Source organism: Gymnodraco acuticeps, unplaced genomic scaffold (genome assembly GCF_902827175.1).
Source record: "Gymnodraco acuticeps unplaced genomic scaffold, fGymAcu1.1, whole genome shotgun sequence".
NCBI lineage: Eukaryota > Metazoa > Chordata > Actinopteri > Perciformes > Bathydraconidae > Gymnodraco > Gymnodraco acuticeps.
Window position 1 is genome coordinate 642,803 of NW_022989894.1, and position 25,703 is coordinate 668,505.

Consider the following 25,703-nt stretch of genomic DNA (forward strand, 5'->3'; position numbering starts at 1 on the left):
GGCTGGCTGGAGTTAAAAGGGGATGGTAAGTGCTGCCTGAAATGAATACGTAAAGCAGCTGGGTTTATCTTCACTCACTCTGTGACATGTGCTGCTAAGAGATAACAGGTGACCGAGGAATGTGTGCTGAAAATGTAATACTGGTGCTCAAATGATTTGTCGCCACTTAGACAGATTTGCATTTATAGACATAATGTATGTACTTATCTGATTTGTATATGTAGGTCTTTAATGTATTGTCCGCCCCACTTCTCATATTATGTTTCTGTCACAGGCACACAAATTCTACTTGTTGGTGGTTAATTTACTGTCACTTGACCTTCAGAATGACACTTCAATGCTTACTTTGTAGATGTTAAATTAAGAAGGATGGACAGAGACAAAGACACCACACAGTGAAGCTTATTATAATGCTGCTCCAGATAAGATTATCAGATAAAGGCCAACGTGTAACAGAGAGTCAGAAACACACACTAGACACAGCCACAATGCATGAGAAAGTAATATAGTAAGGTGTAGATTTACAGTTTGAGTATCTGATCTTCAGGCCTGAGCTCTTCAGACACACCAGTTTATATTTAGAGTCCCTATAGCTGGTGTATCCATGCTACAAGGCAGACCACAATTATTCACAACACTGGGCAGGCCAGCGCTGGTCTGAGATCATTTAAGAGGGGAGTGCATGCAACTGCTCCGGGACCGGATCAACACCACAAGAGTCGGAGGTCAGGGACACTCAGAAGTACACTCAGGAGTTTAATTGGAAGACTACCCCCTTTATGACTTTGAATACAAGATCCGTCAAAGTTTAAGTTTTTTAATACTGTCATATATTTGACGGAGTGAGTTAAACAATTTAAGAAATGTAACAAAAAGTAATATCATAAGAAAGCATTTTGCTCAAGAATTTATTTTAGTATTGCCTTGTGTTTTGTATCCAGACACCTGTTAAACTCATGTAAAGCTACCATCTTAAATGTAATTGGATCAAAAATAATTAATATGTTAAACATTCAGGGGTCTGGTGCACTTTGCTTTTTCCCTTTATTAAATGCGATGGCACATTTTCTATAATTTAAGATTAAGGATTAGCAAACATATTTCCCCAAAACAATAATAGACTAGAATGAAATACCCTTTTTTATTGTCCTTAAGAAAATAACGTGATTAATGTTGCAATACAGGTTGACTAACCCCAGCGTGGCAAAGCAGCACCATCTAGTGATAAATATCGAACATGTCATCCTTATATTGAATAAAACGTTTGTGTATTTTGCACGTACACAGATCCTACTGTCTGTTCTTCTACAATATATCTTGAAATGTTTTATTAAACACCACGGATATATTGCAATTGTGAGATGCCAGAGGGAGCATTGGGGGTTTTTTCACCAGAAATCCCACCTCACATCTCCAACAAAACAATGAACTGCGCCCCCTGGCAGGCATTTATAACTTTACATGTGTAACGTTAAACTGTGCAATGTTTGCTAATCCTTGTGTTGGGCCACTATCAGCGTGATGTAATTGCCAGACGTTCTTTTTAGTTTTAAATCCACCTGAATTGCCCCATAATGTCATCACGACTGCTGCAATAGAACTGTGCAATAGCACCACATCTGCAAATTGGCTGCAAGCTACAAGGTGAAGCTGTTTTTATTTACCTAAAATCTAAAAGTAAAATGGTTTCTTGAATTCTACAAATCAGGGGAAAATAAGAATATTCAAGTAAAGAAAAAGTAACTCCAGATTGTGTTTAAATTTGAGTAAAAGTACTTTCCACTACTTGCCTCCAACAGGACCGTTTTAAGTGATTTGAAAAGTCTACCCCTCTTTTAGGTATTTAAGCGGGCTAAAAACCGACCGTGAGGGTGCATTCCGCCATAAATCTACCCTTATCAACTTCATGGATTTAGCATTAGCAATAAAAAACAAACCATGGAAGTATTTATTCAACACGTTTTTTTCTGATGGGCGGGGAAACAGCTGATTCTCCAATCACTTTTGGTGATGCTGTCACGTGGCTCTGGTTGACCAATAGCCAGCCGCAGATTAACCAGTTTGCCGCACCCAAGTAGGATGATGGTGGCTCGTTGAAGCGACGCAGGGACGACGAATGTAGAGAGATAAACCCACTCTGAGATCACCAGGGTAGGGATAAAGATAGTGAAACCCACCGTCCTGCTTTCAACGGTCACTGTTTATTCATTTCATCACATCAAAGAGAGGGTAAGCTCTGAAATAATCGATACTGTTTGCATTTGAGCTGTTCAAAGCTACCCGTGTGTGTGTTTTGTCAATGTTTGTTCCACAGTCTCGTTGTGTTTCAGTGTGGCGACTCTCACTGTTTTGCTAGTATGTTGCTCGGTGCAGGCTGCACAGAGAGACGGCTGTGCACGGTTTCTCACCTTAAAACAAATATATTTGAGGTTTAGTTTGATTAAATATAGCCTGTTCTTGGACGCTTCCTGTACTAAACAACAGCCCAGGACCAACACTTTGTGTCCGGTGTGTGTGTGCGCCGTTAGCCCGCCCTGCTCCATAGCAGGCCCGGGTTGCATTATTTTGCAGTTCACATGAGCACAGTTGCTGGAGCTATTTAATATGGCCTGCTGGTGTTTTCACAATGTAGTGTGTCTGTCTGTCTGTAGTCTGGATGGAGTTAAAGCAGTAGGGTCTGGGTTCTTGTAATGGAGCAGTTTCCTGTTGTTGGCGCTATATCCTGCATAATAATACACTGTGTGCATATTTATTTTCTTTTAAGCACCTCTCTTAGCATCCTTTCTTTATCAGTATAAGAGAAACACAATTTCACACTGCACCAAATAGAGTAGGCTACTTGAGTTATCCTAATGTGACATTATGTTGTTACAGTAGCAAAGTCAAGTCTCTTTAAAGTGAAGTACATTGAGCAAAGCATCATATACCAAAGATTAAAACTTTAAGTGTTACACCTCATACATCATATTATACAGTGTACATACAATGATAGTACATGACAATACCCTATACATGAGTACTGCAATGAAGCTATACCATGATATTCTGCATGCCTTAATTTATTAGTGGATTCACACATTTATTATCAAAAGAAAACAATCCCAATAGCTTTAAGATGCACAGTGTGATCCTTTGCTACTTGTATCTGTTTTCATATAATATTGAGTTTGATTATATTTCTAGTTTTGCAAGTTTGGGCTTTGTGAAGTTATGATGGCCTTTTTTCACTATTTTCTTTTTATATAGGCACAGATTCAAATGGTAATATAAATTATCGTTGGAATGATAAATAATGGCAATACTTGTTAGTTGCAACCCTTATTGTCCATTTCTTGTAAGAGTGAGAATGGGGATGGACTGTTATATAATAACCTCAACATTTTTAATGGGTGAAGTATGCCTTGTAGACAACTATTTGTCTGTGTTTAGCCAACACTCTTGCTGTGTCTCGCTCTGTTTTTAAGTCCACAGTGAAGTCCCTTCCCTCTAATACATAATGAGGATTAGCAAAGCCAAACTGCCAGGTTAAAATGTCTGAGTGTTAAGGGATGGTTACTCCCTGGATCTGGTAATTAGAATGAGTTAAACTCCCAAAGGTGGAGCCTAGCTGTGTCAGTCCGGCTCCATGTTGCCACCCTCTGCACACACACACACACACACACACACACACACACACACACACACACACAGAGTATTTGTTTTACTCCCACTCTCCACGCCCACACCCTTGACTGCAGTGCAGCTGAAAATGTGTTCCTCATTTCAAGTCCATTCTCTCTGGATTTCACTCTCTACTTCCTTCCTCTCCATATGAGATCACTTAGCAGGAGACTTCTTTTTTTTAAAGTACGAAATGCGAAAACAGTCATCCTTGAACTTCCATTCACACCACAGAGGTCACTGAAGATTGTGTCAATGAATGTGTCTATGCTTGGGTCAAATATTTAGCTTTCATAGTGTATACCAGTGCTTCTCAAAGTGTGGTCCGCGGACCACTGGTGGTCCGTGAGCGCCCCCTAGTGGTCCGTGAGTATATTGGTAACATTTCACATTTGAAATTAAGTAATTTAAGTTTTTCGCACTCTCGCGGGAATATCTCTGCAATGGAGCGAGCTTAAGTTTCACTTTCGATTGCATGATATAGCCCAGATAAACACCTTCATCACACATGTGGCCACTTGTTGGTACCATTTTCAGGCGATTTGTAAAAAAACGATGTGTTTTTGGATATTTGTGGAGTTAGGTGGTCCGCGAGTGTTTTTTTATTGGTTAAGTGGTCCTTGGTATGAAAAAGTTTGAGAAACACTGGTGTATACAGATGTACACCATGATAGGTCAGAGTGGGACAAGGAAACTGCACAGGGAGGGGTGTGTTTCAGAGAGCAATCTCCCACCACTCAGTCCCATGACATGCGACAGCCTGATAAACCCAGAGCCACTGTAGTCACACTTAACTCTGCATATCGCTGGCCTGGCCTTGGTAGTGTGCAGCAGATAATACCTTTCCCATAGGTGATAGTGAAGCTTATATAGTAGACTGCATTTTTTTTAAAAAGGTCTTTGTTGACTTTGTCCCAGGATCTCTTTACTTGTCTCTTATATTTAGCTTTGATGTTTCTTTTGGTTCTAATCGATCTGATGATCTTTCATCTATTTCTAGGGTAGAAAAGGTGACCATTCTTACCAAAGCAGGGAAATATCTGTCTTTGTAGCAATTATATGCTACTTTATGTTCACCATGTAGTTGCTATCTGTGTTTCTACCATATACAGTAGTGCTGAACAAATAGTGATTAGCGGACTTTTAGTGAATTTTCAACAAAAGCATCTACACACTGCAGCTACAAACAAAAGCTAGAGCGTTAAGAACAAACCAAACCAGTGAAAATACCCAAAAGTGTTGTAAAGCTTAAGGGAGTTACAGACTCTGGTGATGGCCCTCCCCAGGTTCACCCCTAAAAGTGACCCCCTCATGATGTTATTTGATTCATAGTTATTATAAAAACATAAATGATAGCCTCTTCCAAATATCATTCTAGTTCCTTTTTTCCAGATGGTTAGCATCAGCTGTCAAAGCACAAATACCTGGAAACTACACTGTGTGATGTAATTACATAATGGAAAATGGATAAAGACTTAATGCAATATAGTGAGTGAGTGGATGCCAAATAATTATAATCCTACTGCAGTCCATCTGACTTCCAAGAGGAAGTGAACCACGACATATTGATTACTTAAAATGTTAAAAGATCTCTACAAGGACAATAACAGGGTGAAACGGTAAACGCTGTGTGTGCATAACTTAACCAGGATATTTAAACTCACATATTCAACTTGGTTCGTTTGTCCCAGATGAGAACATTTGGCCCACATTTCTTGTGAAATTATAACAATAAAAAATGATATTTTCATTTAATTTCAAACCTTTATTTAACCAGATTGGTCCCATTGAGATCATAGATCTCTTTTTCAAGGGAGACCTGCAGATATGGGATTTTTCTTTTTGTTGCTGCCATCTTAGTGTCTTATAGTCTATTCCTTTAACCCTGCTAAGAACCATAGACTGTATAGGTAAGAACCAAACCATAGCATTTAGAGCTGAAACATGCTCATAAAATATTACAAACTTTTTCCCGCCTTTGTACATAGGCCGCACGCTCTACCAGGTGCACAAGAACATACATGGGGCAGTGCTATAACGAAACCTAAAGCATTCCTAGTTTGAGACACACACACACACACACACACACACACACACACACACACACACACACACACACACACACACACACACACTAAAGCAGTTGCTCATGAATTCTTCGTCCCCAGCAATGACAGGCATTCAGCTCAGAGATATAAAGAGCCTGGTCGGAGTGCTTCTCTCAAATGTCTGAAAACTACACACACACACACACACACACACACACACACACACACACACACACACACACACACACACACACACACACACACCAAGAACCAGCAGGACTCTGAGGCCATTTTCTTTTTCACATCATAATGATCTTTTCACTGCTGATTGCTTGTTTGGCATAATTTTGGAACAACTTAAATGGATCTTTCTTTCTTTCTTCTTCACAGAGCTTAGTCATGCTCAAATGCTGTTTATGTACAAGCTTCCGTTTCTCAAAAGAGAATTATGATTGAAATATGCACACAATGTACACTTAGCTCTTTAAAGTTGACCAAAAGCCAGGCATTGGGGAGAAGAGAGGCTGCTGCTTCTAACAATTAATATATCTTCCTTTTTCTTTTACATTATTGTCTCGAAGCAAACTCTGTTCAGAACGGAGACCTCTGCAGTAAGTGGTGTCATCGCAACTTCAAAACACCAGTTTAGTCAATCAGGTAGAGCAAATTCGATCACTTGTTTAACATCCACCTGTGGGCACAAACAAAGAAATGAACAAGTCGGTGTTCATTTCTTCTGTATTTTCTTCAACTGGTCTATGCTATGGGATTTTCAGAGTTATTTCAGCATCCTGTACCATGGCATGAAAGAAGATGTGAGTTAATTGCCAATTTGAGTTTATCTACATCTTAAACAATCTCCCAGAGAAAGACACAGGGTCCCTGACATGTTTTTATTCTAATGCAAAATGGGTAACACATTAGTTTGAAGTTGTGCGCATTGTGACACTGACTGGCTTGCAGCGTGATGTGGGCCTACAGCTGGTCTTACATAACGGCAATCTTTAAAAGGATGTCCCGTGTTTCCATGGTAATGTGTTTGGTTTCCATAGCGATTGCACAGGAGTGGAGGATAGCCAATCCTCTGCACCTACATATCTGAGGAGAGATGAGAAGCAGGGGGTCTGGAGAGCGGGGGCGCCTGTGGTTTATGAGATGAATCCATCGTGCACAGATAGAGAAAGCTTCCTGCATCTACTGCCATTTGTTACTGATCGATTGTCCAAAAGATATGAACAACTGAAGGACCTGGGCGTTTGTTTTTACATAGTTTACACCATAGAAAATGCTCTAGAGATATTCATGCTGGAGTGGTGTCTGTAGTGTTGCACAGCTGGACAAATTCATTTATTTTAAGGGAAGGGAGTGCAGCAGGAAATTAGTTCAATAAAACAAACGCTCTTTGCGATGGCAGTGGATGGTACCTTACTTACCAAATGTTTTACTTATGTTTGTCCACAATGCTGCCTGAAACAATCCTATTAAAAAGTTCTGGAGGTGATTTCCACACACTGTTTGATACCCCCTTCCTTGCTCCTGCAGTATCAGTGATGCTAGTGGTTAATTCATCCTGTATTTGCAGGTGTTAGCAGATGTTGTGGTCATGTTTGTAGCCTTTATTTAACCAGTTGAAGCCCCTTGAGATCAAAAGATCTCTTTTTCAAGGGTGTAGGGTGACCTACACTGCGGTGTTGGACTGAGTCTCCAGACCATTGAAAGGATCCTATTACACAATCCCTGCAGTGCTTTAATGCAGAGATGGGTCATTGGGAGCAAGAAGAACGTTGATATGGATTTTAAATTATGGTTTTAAGTGCTAAAAATGAGTTTGTGTACATGTATATTACCCCCTTTAAACAAAAAAAACAACTGGAAAGAATGTTTCATCGTTTTTAGACTGTTTTTTTGTTTTTGCAGCTCTCCTGTTGTCAGCAGACATTTTTGATTCCTGTCGTTGCCACTAGCAATAAACACCGAAGTGAACAACAGACAGCAAGTGCAGCATAAATGACTCGGAGCAAAGTAAATTAGATCAGACACACAGTCAAGAAGCATGAAGACCACCTTCCTGTAAACCAGGCTGACAAGGGCCAGTGTTTGACTTAAGGGGAATTCACAATTTGATGTGGACTTTTTTATTTAACTTTAATATTATATTTTCCAAGTTACTTAACAAATGGTAGATACAAATTGGAAGAAAATGTGTTTTTAATACTGTATTTCACTTTATATTTCCATTTTACCAAAAGAAAGAGTGTCTTTAAAGGTCTTTTCTGTTGTTTTAAATGGTTTTCCCAAGTGCCTTTTGATTTAGTGTTAGGTGAAATTGGACAAAACATTGTTGAACTAGAATTAGCCAAAAAGTTTAAAACGCAGCAACCTCGGTAAAGAGTAGGTGACCCGATATGTGTAGAAAAATGCTGTGTTTGATATTGTGGAACCCAGAAGACTAATACAAGTGGAACGAAATGGGGAGGGGTTCTGTCGGCTCACAGTGTGGTGCTGCATGCTTTGGGTTTGGTCTGCAGTTGTCATGGTAGTTTTGGCTGGACATTTGTATTGATGCCGACTAATGGGCTGCATCAGTTTCTGCCAGAGCAACCCCACATTACCCATGCATGCTTGCACAGTCACATTTCCTTGCGCTCATAAATCTGTCCTTCAGAGTTGAGTAGCCTGTTCTTTGATGGACAGTTGGAGACTATCCTTAAATACACCCAGCCAGCTGGATGGGCATGGATCTATAGGAAACCTGTCTTACTGTTCCCGTTATGTCTCTAAATCCTTTCCTGTCACTCTCAATTGAAGTCTACACATGATGTTGAGCTAAATGTTAGTTATTGAACCCCAAGACCTCCATACATTAAATTAGACATTCCTGAGTGAATATTAACACTTTTGCCCCTAATGTTTTTTCAAGGGTCCTGGTCATATTTTCCAGTTTTTGTTTCCCTTTCCTTTGCCCGGCCTTGACAGCTGAGTGGTGTTGTTGTGATTCCAGGAAACACATTGTAGAAATCAATGAGCAGCTTGGAAAAGTGGTCACATGATCGTGACAGGAAGTAAAGGAGAGAGTGGTCTGTGTGATTGGTTTTCTGGTTTAATGACTGATCATTTACAAAGGGGAAACGTTCTCTTTCCCCATCTTTTTTAATCTTTATGTCTCCTAATGAATATTTCTGAGATGATGTCAAGATATTTATATACTTCCTTTACACATTTGTGGTACACCCCTTTTTATAATTGTAAATGACAAGTTTCACTCTCTTTTACAGGAGGCCAGCCCAGGATGAACGGCGACTCAGGTGCCGGCGTGGTGACGGCCCCCCCTCCCACCACAGCCCCCCACAAGGAGCGGTACTTCGACCGGGTGGACGAGAGCAGCCCGGAGTACCAGAGGGAGAGAAACATGGCCCCCGACCTGCGGCAGGACTTCAACATGATGGAGCAAAGGAAGAGGGTCTCCATGATACTACAGAGCCCGGTCAGTGGAACAGACGCATGAAATATATTCAGAGACATTAACATTCACTATGTTTGCTCTACGGTCACAGCATCAACTGACTGTAGACTGTGGTCACACTGCCAGAGCCACTCTGTTAAAATGTGAATAGGAGCTTTTGCTGTAAAAGCAGCAGCCTTTTCGACATCACTAAAACGACATGGCCAAAACTAATGCAGTGTAATACACGAGGTGAACCTATATGTCAATATTATTATTCCTTGACCTTAGTTCTGTTCTTACTTTTGAATTTAGATTATTTTCTGTCTCTTTTATTGAGAATGTGTGTCTCTTTTTTAAATGTCTTATTTGTTTGATACTCAGAAAATACTCATATATTCTTCCTATCATCTGTTTTATACAATTGAATGAACATTTTAAAATGATTTAATATAGGTGTAAATGAGCATTGAAACAACTTCTACCATATTTTTTCCGTCTACTTTTGTGTCTTCCATGATGCCCCGCAGGCGTTCTGCGATGAGCTGGAGACGATGATCAATGATCAGCTGAAGAAGGGGAAGACGCCCACCAGCCTTCTGGCTCTGCAGCAGATCGCAGACTTCATGACCACCAGCATGCCTTCCATGTATCCCGCCGCACCGCAGGGAGGCATGGCGGCGCTCAATATGAGTAAGCAGCAAACAGAAATACTGTTTGTGACTCTTTGACAGCCCTGACTCATCGGTGCTCTCAGTGACTAATGCAGCGTATGCCGAGAGTCCAGTTAGATTTCAGCAGGCAGACTCCAACTAACTATTATCTGTGTCTGAGATATTTCTTACTTTCTTGCAATCAGGAATGGTTCTTTCCCCCCCCCCCCGGCTCCTTGCATAGTATTTTATCCATTGTAACCCATGTCTTCCTCTCAGGTTTGGGCATGGTGACTCCAGTGAACGATCTGCGTGGCTCAGACTCTATTTCCTATGACAAGGGCGAGAAGCTGCTCCGCTGCAAGCTGGCTGCCTTTTATCGGCTGGCTGACTTGTTCGGCTGGTCCCAGCTCATCTACAACCACCTCACAGTAAGAGAGGCTAAAGCACTCTTTAGATAATCATCACGTTGAGTGAAAAACAAGTTATCTAGTGTCTATTTTTTTGCATCCATTGGTTAATTGCAAACAGGAACTACTGATAGCTTTATTAGATTAACAAAGCAAGTAGCACACTTACGGCCCGTCCACACAGCGGCGTTGGAAGCTTCTTCCAACGCTTCTGCCCATTCACTTTGAATGGGGTGACGTCACTTTTCGCCGAACTGCATTGTGGGAAGCAGAGCGGAGCTTTCCTGGCGTTTCAGGCTGCAAAAGTTGAGCAATGTTCAACTTTTGAAGCTTCTGAAGCTTTCGGTGGAAGCGTCAGCCAATCAAATCATATGCCAGTACAAGCTCTAGCCAATCAAACCGCTGCTTGTGTGTCAGGGGCGGGAGATTCATGTGATTGGTTGTTGGTCGAGCTTCAGACACGCCCGCCGTCAAGCTTTTTCCAAAGCCGCTGTGTGGACGGGCCGTTAGTCTTGTGTCTTATCTTTCCAAGAGGAAACAGTATTTATTTTATTTTTTATTATCATACCTTTTACCTCCTTGTGTCTCTTAATCTGTTAACATTTTATATTTTGTTGCTATGCTGCATGTATCTGTAAAGGTCTTAGCATCTGATCTGAGGGGAATTTCTTGTTGTGTATTTTTAACATGTGATGTGTGCCATTTTTATAAAGCACTTTGAGCTGCATGTGCTGTATGAAAAGTGCTATATAAATAAAGCTTATTATGTCAAACTCTATGTGGGTATGAATAAGATTCTCAGAGAGTGTGCTTTGGTGTTTATAACACTATAATCTAATGTGACTGTCTTCTGGTCTTTAGGTCCGGGTGAACTCAGATGAGGAGCGCTTCCTACTTGTCCCTTTTGGGCTCCTGTACAGTGAAGTCACCGCCTCCAGTCTGGTGAGAGTCTGTTCTGTCTTTCTACATTTCTTTCAGTAGTTTGTTCCCTTCTTAAACTTATGGTTTTTCTGTCATGCTGTGCAGGTGAAAGTGAACATTCAGGGGGAGATAGTGGACCGGGGAAGCACCAACCTCGGGGTGAACAAGGCGGGCTTCACTCTCCACTCTGCCATCTACGCGTCACGGCCCGATGTCAAGTGTATCGTACATATACACACATCTGCGGGTGCTGCGGTAAGGGACAGTCTATACTCTGGGATTATAACCACACATTATTACACACAGACTTTGACAAGTTGTTTTCTTATGTCGTTATACTGTGTGGTCTTCTGACTGTTGCAGGTTTCGGCCATGAAATGCGGCCTGTTGCCCATCTCACCTGAGGCTCTGTCCCTGGGGGAGGTGGGATATCACGACTACCAGGGCATACTGGTGAACGAAGACGAGGTTGCTGTCATACAGAAGAACATTGGGACTAATAGAAAGGTAACGGCACTATAAAATGAAAACAAGATAAACGTTGCTTATGTAGTAGTGGAAATGTCCTTTTGTAATGTATTAGTTTCATTGTAAAACCTGCTCATTCTATATTTTACGTTACCTCTCTTCCAGGTGCTCATCCTGAGGAACCATGGCCTGGTGACTGTAGGCGAAACAGTGGAGGAAGCTTTCTATTACATTCACAATCTGGTTACCGCCTGTGAGATTCAGGTAGGATGCACACCCTCTCCCTCTGAAATAATGGACACTTATTTGTGTGAAATAATCTTGAGTATTGTCTCTTTTGAGCTGTTTATTTTCATTTGGGTTGTTATATTTGGCTCCATATGTTTGTCTGTATTTTTCACAACAACTGTCTTTGTCTCTTGTCTCTCCACACTTTCATATACGTTCATCTTTCTTCATGTTGACGTCTGTGTGTGTGTCTTTGTGTTTGTCCTCATGTCCACTTTTTATTTTCCTTCTATATTCTGGATCTGTCTCTTTCGGTATCCCTCCCAATTTCTTCCAGGTGCGAACACTGGCTAGCGCTGGAGGGCCAGATAATTTGGTGATGCTGGACCCAACAAAGTACAAGTCACGCCCGAGGGTCCCGGAGTCAGTTGGGGACGGGTCCTCTGTACACCCCAAGTGGCAAATCGGGGAGCAGGAGTTTGAGGCTCTCATGAGAATGCTCGACAACTTGGTGAGTATAAAGGAAAGGGGGAACTGTTCCAAGGGAGGAATAGCTAGTATTGCCTCTCCTATTTGATGACCTGACGGACACAATTAATCCAAAAACATAATTCTACCATTTAGCTGAGTATCTGACACTGGGAACCCTCTGTCTTCACAGAGGAGAGATCATGCATGTTTTCCAAAGGGGCGTAGCCAGCAGCAGCTCGGGTTACATTTGAAGCTACGGACCCAGAATCAGCACTTTAGTAACAGGGCTGAAATATATATATATTTTGACCAAAAAACTACATAGACATGTTTTTTTATATATCTGAGACCTATAATATATGCCCAAAAATAGTATAACAGGAGACCTTTAAACTTACAGTCATATCAGCCAAAGCAAGGCTGTTGCAGTAAATTTGATCTATTGATTTGCCAGCAAATCTGTATTTTTGTTTATGGGAATAGAGCACTTTTATTTCCTCATAACTCCATGACCTTGCTTTAAACTTAGAATCGATATATAGTTTATCCACCATTTGCAAACGTCTGTTGTTTTTCTCTCGTGTTTCTCAGGGCTACAGGACGGGCTACCCTTACCGCTGCCCAGCATTGCAAAACAAATCTAAAAAGTACAGTGACGTGGAGAGCGCTTCCTCCGGTCACGGGGGCTACTCTTACGGGGAGGACAGTGACTCAGGTGCTCGCTCACCGCTGAAGCAGAGCTTCCAGCGCGGCCAAGGCAGCAAGACCCGCTGGCTCAATGCGGGGGGGGCGGCCCGACGAGCCGCTCGAGGACGGGCCCGACGGCAGCAGCCCCAAGTCGAAGCCTAAGGTGTGGACGAACATAACACACGATCACGTGAAACCCTTGCTGCAGTCTCTCTCGTCTGGTGTCTGCGTGCCAAGCTGTATTACCAACTGCTTGGTCTGTGCCTACCTTATTGTTCATAGTAAAGAGTTTACAGCTACCTTGTTGGTGGAAGTAGGCAGGTGGTCGGCATCCTGAGATTCTGGGGACAGTGAGGAGTAAAAGTCTATTTCAAAGCTCTTACTGTATAATTCTACTTTTCACTATTTTTAGGCTCTCTCGCACTGTATTTTCCTATTAACCCACCTTTCTAAAGCAGTTACTTCTGCTGTGTTATTTCGTAGCGTAGCTGTGAGTATTTGTGGACCCGCTTTTTTCCCTTTTACCTTCCGGTCTCCCACTGCTTCATGATGCCGGGCCAGCTGTCTGAAGCATGCCCCACTGCATGTGTAGTAGTGAAATGCATTGTTTGTGTTGATGTTTTCCCTGAGGAGCGAGCAGCAGGGGTGTGGCATGAGTCCTCAGAGGGCAGGTGAATGTAGCCAGACACGGTGAGGTTGCTGCAAACCACACTGTACACACTCTTAGTTCTTTGTGTGCAGCTTTGTTAACTTCGTTGCTCCAACATGATTCAGCAAAAGGATAATGCAAATGAAATGGGGTGCGAGGCTGTTTCAAGCTCAAGTGTGAGATTGCTTTATGGGTAACTCACAAAATGAATTTATAAGACTTTTATTTCCCTCTTAAATTAGGGAAATTGCATGTCTCTTTCTGAGATTATTCAAATCCAAGAACAATGCCAGATACATTAGATATTTAACATAGATAATCCTTTTAAAAATGTGTTCGCAAAAGAGTTATGCATCCTGCTTTTCTATTTTGTTTTTGTTAAGCACCTCTTAGTTGTAATATATCATTTATTTTTCTGATTTAAATTTATTGTGAAAATGTTTTAGCCCCCATGGCTTGCATGACTGGATTTGTGTACATAGAAACAAAAGAAAAAGAGAAAAATACTTGAATTTGATCTGACTTTTGAATCGATTATCTCCTGTTGGGAAAGTAGGAAATGTTGTGTTTTGAGACTCTTTCTCAGTGAGTATATCGCGTTTACATGTTCATCCCATACTCAACCCAACCCAGCTGCCTCCATCCAGAACCCCCCCCATCCAGCCCCGGGTTACGCAGTCTTACGCTATCCACCGCGAATTACATGCCTCCTTTTTAAATTGGTTAACAAAATACTTTGCATGAAAGCTGAAGATTTGATTTGTTTATTCACCCGCTGCTCATTCAGTTTGTTGCAAGAAAAGGGTACCGACTTTTTTTCTCCTTCAATCATGCTGAGCATTACCAGGTTTTTGATAAGTAGATGGGGTACTGTTTCACATTAAAAGGAACATGTAGAGACGGTAAAAAGGTTTCATCCTCAGCAGGGAATATACACTCTTGTCTCAGTTTGTAGCGTTGTGGCTTGTTTTTGTCCCAACGTTGGCGAGTGTCCTCGGTGTGTTCCTCTATTATCTCTGTCGTCCTTGTTGTCGTGTATCAGCCTGGGAAATGACTGGTGATGCCAGCTCCCCCCTCACTGCCACCCTCGCTTTGTAAGCCAGCCTCATCATCGTTCCACCATCCCTCACTACTCCCTCCCTCCCCCCTTTTAACTGTTTTTCTGCTTCCTGTAATGATTTCAGTTGATCTTCAGTGTGCTGCTATTGTTTGTTTTTGATTCTAATAGTACATCAATGATGATGACAAATGGTTAGTGGTACTGCTACACTGTCAGGCTTTAGTTTGAAAATCTCGTCATAGGTGAGGGTTGAGGTTCCCAGAGAATTGATTTCAGCGATTTTTAAATGTTACAATACAAGCTCAACTTCTCTGCAGCTTTAAACTTCACTTCCTGCAACATTGTGCAGGTTCATCTGGTTGTTTCTAGTGTCTTAGTTTTGACTCTTATATAGGAACATTACATTATTTTTAAATGATATCCGTAATCTATAATAATACAGGTTGTTGTTGTTTTTTATTTGCATCAACACATACCCCTGTGAGCATCACATCTGCAGTTCTCTAGCATATTTTGTCCCATACCTTAATTTTTTCAGCCCTTTGCCATAATTTCACGTATTAAAACAGTCCTTTGACAATGTAGTGCCTGCTCCAATGTATTTGTGAACCCCACTGCACAAACCAAACATGTAGACATTATTATCATCATCATTGGTACACTTTTTACATTCAAACCTTTTTACAGCCATCCAACATTTAAGTTCAGCATGATTCTTGTATTGTGTAGCCTGCCTAGTATATTGTCTAATTCAATTTTTGTGCTTGGGTTTTCATGTCTGTAAGTTCGCTGGTTTTACTTGTCCTCTAACACTATATTTGGTGTTTACAGTGGACAAAGGAAGACGGACTCCGACAGGCTGCCGTAGCCAATCAGTTCATCCCATTGAACACCAACCCAAAAGATGTCCTGGAGATGAGGAATAAGGTGTCACATCGTTCTAATTTTTGCACTCCTTACTATACTGGAAACAGAAACTATCTGATGCTCCTGATGTACATAGGTGTATTTAATGTTTATCTTTCTTTGTTTGTAGATCCGGGAGCAGAATCTGCAGGACATAACAACAGCAGGGCCGCAGTCCCAGGTTCTGTGTGCCGGGACTGGGATGGAGCGCAGCTTCAACCAGGTCAGTGTGTGAAGCTCCCCAGAGAAACCTCCCTGCTGCAGCCATACCCACCTGGAGATGAATATGTGACTTTTAAGCATGAGAAACTTAAGAGTTATTGTTATTTGGACCTTCTTATTCGGTTTAAATACAATTGAATACATCAAAAGTCAATTATTTCTGTTCAGGACTGGAGATCCTCAAATCTTCTTAAACCAAAATGCTGCAAAGTTGGAATATTTTGCATAAAGTTGTCCTCATTCATACACAAAACAAAAAACATTGGATGCTGAAAGAATTATTTGTTGTAACCCGATCTGGCCGTAGTAACCTCACCACTTATAAACAGAGCTAAACATTCATGTTGTCTCAGAGCATGGGGTGACTTTTGTATCTGTCTCCTTATTTTTTTTTACCAGAGATTTTCAATCTGGCAGGTGAGTAGTGTTTGGTAGAGGTAACCTCACTGCTCTCCAAACCTGCCAGCTCAGTTTGTGTCCATATTCATACATAGTTTTTGTCCTCCATTTTCCTTTTTTTCTTTACCAGAGTTGAGGCTGTGTAACCGCTACAACACTTGCAGACTAGTCATTTTGGCCTCTAGTCTTCTACTTTCTAAGATCCTTTTTTCTGTGCATGCACCCTTTTACCCTCTTTTGAGAAGTTAACAATTTCACTTTTGCGTTCAGTTTGCATGTTTTGCCCTCCCTTCGCTGGGGAGCCCTCGGCTAAAAACAATTTCATTTGTGAGTTTTTATGGACAACCAAAAGAGCATGAGTATCTGCCTGGACATGGGTAAATTAAAACAACTGCTAAACGTTTTTAACCCTGCAAGCACTGTGCATGTCCAGTATTAAGCTAAGAAGTGCCTTTGATGTGCTGCTATTTTGATAAGGCACTGATTGTCTCTCCCCCCCCCCCCCCCCCACACATGGATCATTTGTCTTTTACAGAGCATGGTCTAAGCTACCTCCTCCATCACAATGCTTTCCACAGCGCCACATCTCTTACTGGAACCATCTCTCTTTGCATGCAATTCCAATTCTTGTGTAGCCTATGTCTGCATGGTAGGTGTGTATGCAGAGGTGGAAAGTAACTCACAGAGGAAAATAAAGTATAAACCCTACTTTAATCAAAACTCACACCTCAAACTTTTTAAAATAAATACAAAACGGGCAGAATTACAGATAAGCCTGCAAGGGTGTTTTCATTTTGAAGGTCACCTACTCACGTTAAATACTCCAAACTTCACATTTGGGAGAATTGTGTCTTTATTGAAACCGTTTTGATAACTTTGACAAATCAAATGTTACTGAAAGTAGCAGCCTCACATGTGCTTGAGGATTACTTTGATAACAGTATCTGGACTTAAGTGAGATATGGAAGTACTCTTTCCACCTTTGTGTGTGTGTGAGAGGTGTATTTCTGAACGTCTGCCTGAATGTGCTGGTGTTTAAGAGCCGGGTTGTGCCCCCCCTCACTGGGTTTACTATTGCAGGACGCCCCTCTGTCTAACTGTACAGACACTATTGACGGCCTCGATGAGTCCGAGGGGTCCTATAGTCCTGCTAAATCATTTAGAAAGGTACTTACTGCTGCAGTCACAACTACTACTCACCTGTACTTCACATCATCCTCCAGTCATTCCTCTGAGCCTGCAGACAGGCACTTGATTTCTGGGCATGTATAGAAGTGAATAATAGCGCTAGAATGAGGCCATTTTCTATCTTATTGTTTTTTATCGTGATGTGACGCAATTCTTTCTGCATGTTAATGCACATTAGAGTCTGATACCTTTGCAGAAAGCTAATGTTTTTAGCATCGTTTCAAAATGTATTGTTGTAAATTGACATTGATACTGCCGATGGCATGGATTAGCTTCTGAAATGGTGGTGTTTGTTACTTGTATTGTACAGAATGGAATGAAAGTCAAGTTTGAGATTTTAAACTAATTGTTTTGGTTTTAGGAACACAAACAATGTTTCAGCGGTCATGCGTTTTCTTCTTCACCTTAACATCTTCTTGTGTTTCATGTGATTTACTTGAACTCACTCAAATATGTAAAGGTTTTTTATTTGTCATCGTAGCTGTAAAAAATGAGACTCTGAAAATGGTCTAATCCCTAAATAAAAAAATTGTAACCTGTTTATTTTATCATAACATGAGCTCCCTGAACTCTAAAATAGCCTGATAGCTATGACGGCATACATTTCTTCATCTATGGCTTATACTTCTGCCCACTCTACCTACTACTTATGTGTGTAAACAGCCTCTAATCTGATAATCCAGTTTAAATGAGACTTTCTGCAAACACTTGACATTGCAGCTAGTTATTAATTTGGCCTTCCATAACCTCCATTGCTGTTTCTTCAACATCTCATGTCTTCCTGCCTCCTCTCTGTGTGTCCTGAAGGGGGAGCTAGTGACCGCATCCAAGGCCATCATCGAGAAGGAGTACCAGCCCAGGGTCATCGTCAGCAAGCAGGGTCCCAACCCCTTCACCAAACTCACCGACCAGGAGATGGACGAGTACCGCAGGGAGGTGGAGCAGAACCAGAAAGGGCCTGAAGGTAAAGTTAGAGGAGGAGATGAAATAAATATCAGTGTAATGTGGAAATAAACAATCATTGGTATTCTGTTATATGGAATAATATTCACAGCTGGTTCAAACGCCACTGTGGACAGATTACATGCAACAAACTTAATGAAGTTCAGGTTGGTGATGTTATCTCTCCACCCACACATACACCTGACTCCACAGTGAAGGCAGGGGTCGATAGTAAAGGGGGATCAGCCTCCAGCTTGCCTGAGGCTGAAAAGCTACCGAGAGTTAAATCCTCCACCTCCACCCCTCTGCATTCTGCGACCGACTCCCCCAGTTTAGAGAGGGCTCCAGCTCCAACTGCCACCCCCGCTACCCCTTCCTCCCTCGCGCTCTCAGCTCAGGGCGGCGCAGACTCTGCAGACGACGTTTTTTCGGCCGCAGAGGATGCTTTTTCGGCTCCAGATTCCCCACAAAAGGAGTTCCACTGCGCCGTGCTGCGGGCCCTCAGCAAGGAGCCGTCGGTGAAAGAGGCAGATCAGGCTCCAGGTACACCAGATGAAGCGGAGTTGTGGCCTAAAATCCAGCTTTCCGCTTCCCTCCTCCCCCTGCTCGGCCCTGGTCACTGCTGCACTGAGAGTGTGGGACCCCCCCCTCCCCGCATGCAGTGTCCTCTCCGTTTTCTGAGGGTTTGGAGCCTGCTGTAATTCTTTTACCCTGCGCAAGCATCCTTCATACCCACAGTTCAATCTTCAAAGCCTTTGCTTGATTATTTCCCCCCCCCCATTCCCCCCTCTCTGATGTCTTTTCTCAAGGCATCAGAGTTCTGGCACATCAGATACCTTTCTGCAGTTTGATTGGACGAGAAGCTGAGTAGAGAGGACGTGAGGAGTAAAAACTCATTTTGAGATTTGATGCCAGTAAAAACTCATTTTGAGATTTGATGCCAAACACCCTCTATTTAGACACCCGCAAGTCTAAATATGCTTTTGCAGTAGAGGTTTTTTTTTTTTTGCTTACTTTATGAGGAAACTCAGTCATCCAATCAGAGCATCCTATGTGTGGAGATGAGATAATGGTGTCCTCCTTCTCTTCCTGCTAACCTGTCCTGGATACATCTTTGTCGGTGTTCACTCCTCTTCCTGTGCCTCTGACTGATTTCAAATCAAACTGATTCTAGTTTTGTTTTGTTTACCTCTCTGGGATTAATTGATGTTGTTTTTGTTCCTGGGATTCGTCTAAAAGCATTTGCACTGTCCTCCTGATTAAACCTTCCTCCCGAGTTTGATTATTTGTGTTGTCCTCCCTTTTCTTTGGTGTTGTTGGTGTTTTTACAATTCTTCCAGGGTCCAATAAAAAAAATAACGCCCTATTAAAATGCTCATTTAGTGATGTATTCCTTTATATATTTTGATAAACTTACGGTTTAATTTCCATTTAGACCTGGAACAGCTAGCAGAGCCTGAGGAGGAGCCAAAAAGCCAGAAACCCACCGCCACACCCCCGAGCACCCCTGCCAGAGCAGAGGAAGGTAGGTTGTCCCGACATACTTGCCCTACCTGGTTCAGCATGGTTTTCTCCGGTCTTCTTGCTGGGTTTTGATGCTTTTCTAGGGACTACAGAGGGAATGCGGAGGCTCCTGCCGTCCTCCTGCCTGTCTGTTCATGTTGTGTTCTTTAATAATACTACTACAGGTGCTGTGTTTCTGTAATAACAGGCCAAGAGGTTTCAATTATTTCCTCCGGTCTAAGCTAGGAGAGGTGGACAATAGGAGGCATTCATCTGGACAACATCACTTGTCTTGATGGAATATTTTGGAAAGATAGTGAGTGACATTAAATAGAAAAAATATGATATCTTTTGAAAAATAAGCATTTATTTATGGGCCCCAGTTCAGACATTTCAGTTTTTTTTGCTCTTTTATATTTATTTTTCTCCCTCTTGGTCTTTATTACCATTGGATTACACCTATGTGAGCAGTATCATTATGATGATACCAGTACTGGCTTTAAAAGTAGTGCAAATTATAATCTTTATTCAAACAATGATTGGCATTATTCCAGTAATCTTGAAGCTACAATCAGCATGAGGGAGGAGCAGTTTTGATCGCAGGTGTAATCTAATACCTGAAATGTTGTAATATAACATGTCTATGTCCAGTATCCTTTACCCCTTCACCTCCATTCTCCATCTTTTTGGAGTCTACTAAGAATGGTTCCCAACCATTCTTTTTAAGATTTTCTTCGGGTGTTTATTTTTTTTTTCTTCTCCTATTTCACTTTTTATTTATTTTTTATTTTTTATTTAACATTGTGCCTGTGGTTTGATCTGCATAGACATTTGTTTCTACTTGTGCTTTTTCTTCTTTGTGGCTGCGATTACAATCAGGAGATGGAAATACAAAAGAGTACCTGTTGCCATAGTAAGTACGTACTGTTCCACCTCCTAACCACCCTCCTTGATTACCCGTCACCCTCATGCCTATGTTGGATCCCCGTTTCCTTTTCTTCTCTGCATGGCTTCACTAGTAGAGCTGTTCTGTGGTCTGAACTAACCCTTTTCTGGAGTTTGAGACTGTTCAGGCAGTTTTAACTCTTTCTTGGTCTTGATGGGGTTTACTTCAGAGCTCCTCCTTCTATTGTAATTAGCCACCAGTCACTAATTGCAGTTTATGTTAAGACAAATGATGGCTAGAAATACCAATAAATTGTTATTTTGATTCATTTCCTTTTAACATTTTATTCGGCAGGATTTTTAGATCTTTAATATTACGCATTAAAGTCCAATTTGCCCAAATTAAAGTGACCTGGTCTAAACAAAAGATGAGGATGTTCCTGAAGTAAACCTCACAACGCGCCAAACCTTTTCTGTTAGTTAACCTCTCTTTTCCTCCTGCCAACTTCTCACTGTCAAATTAACCAACCTCTCTTGCACATGTTATCAATGTTATATATCACTGTATATCTGTTTCATGAAAAAGCATCAGGTAATGTTTTGAAAATGTTTGTTTGTCTTACAGAAGAGTCTTTTACCAGGTACACAAGTGCTTTATTTGGGTGTGGCTTTCAAACCAAACCTGCTGCTGTGGGCTTTGCTGAGACTGTCGGTTTAGATTTAAAGATGGTTGAGGTCCGATGCTTTGGCTGTGTGCTGTTTAGTCTCCATTTTATCTATCTGTGTGTTAATCTGTTCTGAGAGACAGATTCTAGAAATGTAAAATAAGGACGGCTGTGTGGTGTTTTCTCAGGGCTTGGTAAAGGTTTTCTTGCTAGCCTCTGTAGCATGTGAGCTATATTAAAATTGAAAAAAGCTGTAGTTATTTTGCACCTGACCGCACTGTGTGACCTTTGACATAAGCTGGAGACAGTGGTTTGCATGCTGTTTAATCCTTTCTGGATGCAGCACCAGCACTTGTTGCTTCTTAACTCTTTTTGCTGGGAGTATTTTCTAAAGGATGACAGAGCTTTTCTAACTAACTGGTGATGGGTGCATGATTCCAGGCAGAATTGGACCAGCTTCTCGTTTTTAGCCAGCAACCATTTATCTTTGCTGAACACTGAAGTTTGCAGATTTTAAGCTTTGGTTTAGCTGTGTGAATTGGTCTCGTCACTTCCTGACTTCACATTCAAATATTGATAATCTACAAAAAGGTGTTAAATATTGCTTTAGAGGGCCCATATGTTGCCTGTATAATGTTTAAGAACATGTAGCAATTTTCTTTTGTTCATAATCTTCTTCAGATGTTTACTGTAGCATTCTTGGACAAACACAAAGGTGCTTTATTTTTAGATTATGTAACAATTAAGCATTACTACATATAATCTATCATTTCAAGAATCATTGATAGACTGTAGTTCATTGTGAGAGTGGTTTCTATACTCCCAGCAGCTGGATTTGTTTGCTGTCAAACGATTAATCAATGCCTCATTTAAACTCTCTCCATGAGAGCTGCGACAGTTTTGAACTGATTTAACTCGATACCCGCCCCTAACTTGTTATGTAATCACGCTTGTGTGGTTATGTTATTAAGCCTTTGCCATATTCTCTGTTTTAGACCTTGATTTGTGTTTGTTTGTACACAGGGTGCAAATGAGCCAGGGAACTGCACTCATTAAGATGTGCCTGTTTAAATGAAGGTAAAATAAGCATGCTTGTGCCTGTGTGAATAAGGATAATAAAAGGAGCCAGGGAGGAAAACAAAATCCCTAATAATGAGAGCAAAGGCTTGTTTTCTATTGCTTATTTTTAGAGGTAAGAAGCAAAATAAGTGTCCTGGAGAGATGCCTTTCTGTTGTGTAATGTAAGAAGGACTGTTCGCTTGGTTTGGCTTGAGGAAAGGTGTCTGTTAAGGCAGCTGCTGTGTTATTTGGTTAATTTAATGCCTAATATTGCCTTTGGAAGTGGGACTTTTGTATTCCTAATATTTCTCAAAGTTAACAATATCTTGAACTGATTTAATTATTCAATTCTAATAGATTTTATAAAATTATTAGACGAGATTTTGTGGAGTCATGCACTGACAAGTAAATGCGGGGTAGCACATCTTGAATTTAACAGCTTCTTCAGCGGTGGATCTGTGGGGAGTGAGCTCAGCGGCGCAGAGCTATAATTTCTCCCTCCCCATCAATAACTCCCTCCTTTCTCCCCCCAACAGAGTCTTTGCCTGATCAAACGTATAAGGATGAGAGCGACTCCGCCACCCTGAGACAGACCCTTCCAGATTTAACACCCGACGACCCCTCCGATGCCCCGGCACTTCCTGCCGAAGAAGACTCCGCCCTTGTCCCCGCAGACGCAGCTGAGGGCGAGGAACCCGCTGACGCTTGTGACCAGGAGGGAGAAGAGTCTCCCAGCAAGTCACCCTCCAAAAAGAAAAAGAAGTTCCGCACTCCTTCCTTCCTAAAGAAAAACAAGAAAAAGACTGCAGAGTCCTAGATTGGAGAATGTTGGATCGGTCCTCACGGCTGGCTGCTGCCTCTTTTCATTTCCGCTTTTGTCTGCTACCATTGCACCCTTGGAGCAAGCCTCAGTAACACAGTTATGCTTTTTATTGTTTTGATATCATTTGTCGCGGGCTTATTAACCTATTTTTCCTCGTTAGTGTGTGCCAATTTTGTATACAGTGTAAAAATGATTGATTGCAAAGGTTTTTAATTATTAGAGGCTTTTTAAGTTGTGAGTGATGCATTCTGTCTTGTCTATTCCATCTGGCCTTTGATGCATGTATTTTACCACAGGCCCAAACACTAAATGTGAGGTTTAAGGGTTTTATTGCCCTCATTTTTTTTTAAAGAGTAATACTAAACTGTTGTAACCACTAGAATGTATTGGGATTGTATCAACAAACAAAAAAAATGTGTCTTTTAAAAAAAACAGTAAATTCAGAAGAAGCTTGTGCTCTGATTTAACTGGTGGTACATTTAGACAGCAAGAACTACAAATTACATAGTGCTAATTTTACCTCTGCAGCTGTGCACCCATGTAATTACATGTTAAAAGGCCAGGAGAATTACAGTTGGGTTGTTAACAGTTCATTACTTATGGGGAAATGCAGTCATACAAAGTCTATAATAATGTCTCCATAATCCTGTTTTTCATTCAATCATCCACAAGCTAAATCCCACGTGGGTGTCAACGCAATCTTCTACCTAAAGCATTTAACACAGCCTTAGCTTACAGGTATGTTGTAGAGTGCTTTAGATATTTTATATGATGTGGAAGTTGGTTTTAAAATGTCTCCAAACTGATTATTCTGCGGTGCTGCAAAACTGCACATGGAAATGTTTGAGATTTTTAGCGTGGGTCACAACAACGTGTGAGTCATCCCGGGAAGCGTCAGCAAGCATTGTTGATTATTCCAAGGGCTGATTATATATTTACTGTTATTCTTTAGTATGAAGGAATGTGTACAAAATAATTCTCACTCAATGTTTTTCATTTATTCTAATTATATAAGCCTGCATTTGTTTTACTTTTGGTCTATCTGCTTCGCAGAAATCGGCAGAAAAGTTACATGTGTGAAATTTCAGTTTTTTTGTTGCGTTTTCTCAAGTATTATCACTATGATTGCTGTGAGGGAGCACTGTGAACCTCTTTTGTAAACCACTGTCTTGGGATTTGGACCACATGTACCATCATTAACATAGATACAGTTGCTACAGAACATGTAAAACTATTATGAAGCTGCATGATCAATCGTATGTCAGAACTATCAACCTGGACTCTCCTGTGTAAAACTCCACTATGAGCAAATAGACATCGAATGCCTGTGTGTTTCCAGCTGCAGTATAGACAAAATGTACACTGGAGAAGCATTTATTTGATGTCACTGATGTATAATCAATAACGGTATCGCAAATGATCTGTGCTTAAGGTTGCAGGGCATTTATACGAAGGCCAATCTCCATGCATTGCTTCCTAACGTGCTTTTATTCTTCCTGTTAAGTGACTGTTTAGTCTTCAGTCTATCCAACTCGTGGTGACGGGAAGCTTCTACTAATCTGAAGCGCTGAATAAACCTTTGTTCACGACAGATGGTGCATCTACACTATTGCATACAAGCTGAGAATATCTAACTCATGAAGGTGTGCATGTGTAGAGTGCCTAGTGTGTGTGCTGTCCTTTAAGTCACTAACTACCCTTTTATTTCAGTTATATGTTAGCTTTAGTGTGCTGATAACAAAACTAAGTCATTGTAGACATGGTTTTCATCCTAGTCTGGTTTTTTCTTATATTAAATATCACATCTATGCTGATTTGTTCTCTTTGTCTGAGGTACTTCCAATTGAAATGTTTCTCATCATTATACCATCTACAGACATAATACTTCCACCTCTCTTCTCTCATAGTTCTGGCTGTTTTACAACCATGAATTAAAACAAACACTTACCTTGAAAATCAGCATTGTGTGATTGTCATTTATAAAAAATCTCTGTGGAAATGTAGAATAATACTGTCAGCCATCTCCATCAGTGCTCAATCATGTGAGTCAATATTCGAAGTATATAAAGGGGAATCATGCTGGATAATTGGTGAGTTAGTCAAATAAATAGGCCTATACATCGAGAATGTCTAAAATAGTAGAAATAAATCATTTAGTTTTTTCAACTGTTTATTAGTTGATGAAAAAACAAATACATGGGATTCAAAACAAATCTTAAGTTGACTAAAAACATAAATATATTTGTATACTTTCATTAGGTATAGTATTTATTTACCATCATTTCATGGCCTGGTGTGATATTAATACAGTATGGCCACTGCGCTTATTGAATCTCCAGTTAGCATCTCTGTGCGGCTGTTCTTGAGCCAAATGCTCACATCATCATGCGGGGAGGCGTGTGGCGCAGTGGATA

General features: G+C 41.1%; 1 protein-coding gene across 1 annotated transcript; it reads left to right on the forward strand.

Moving 5' to 3' along the window:
- The first annotated feature begins 1,984 nt into the window (after positions 1–1,984).
- Positions 1,985–25,248, forward strand: add1 (adducin 1 (alpha)). The gene is given in 17 exon segments (XM_034203419.1): positions 1,985–2,229; positions 8,984–9,192; positions 9,681–9,843; positions 10,083–10,234; positions 11,075–11,155; positions 11,240–11,389; positions 11,498–11,641; positions 11,768–11,866; positions 12,168–12,341; positions 12,893–13,084; positions 13,086–13,151; positions 15,529–15,624; positions 15,734–15,826; positions 17,305–17,391; positions 18,220–18,376; positions 19,790–19,879; positions 23,003–25,248. Coding segments are annotated over 16 exon segments (2,220 nt in total). The 5' UTR covers positions 1,985–2,229; positions 8,984–8,997; the 3' UTR covers positions 23,284–25,248.
- The last annotated feature ends 455 nt before the right edge of the window (positions 25,249–25,703 follow it).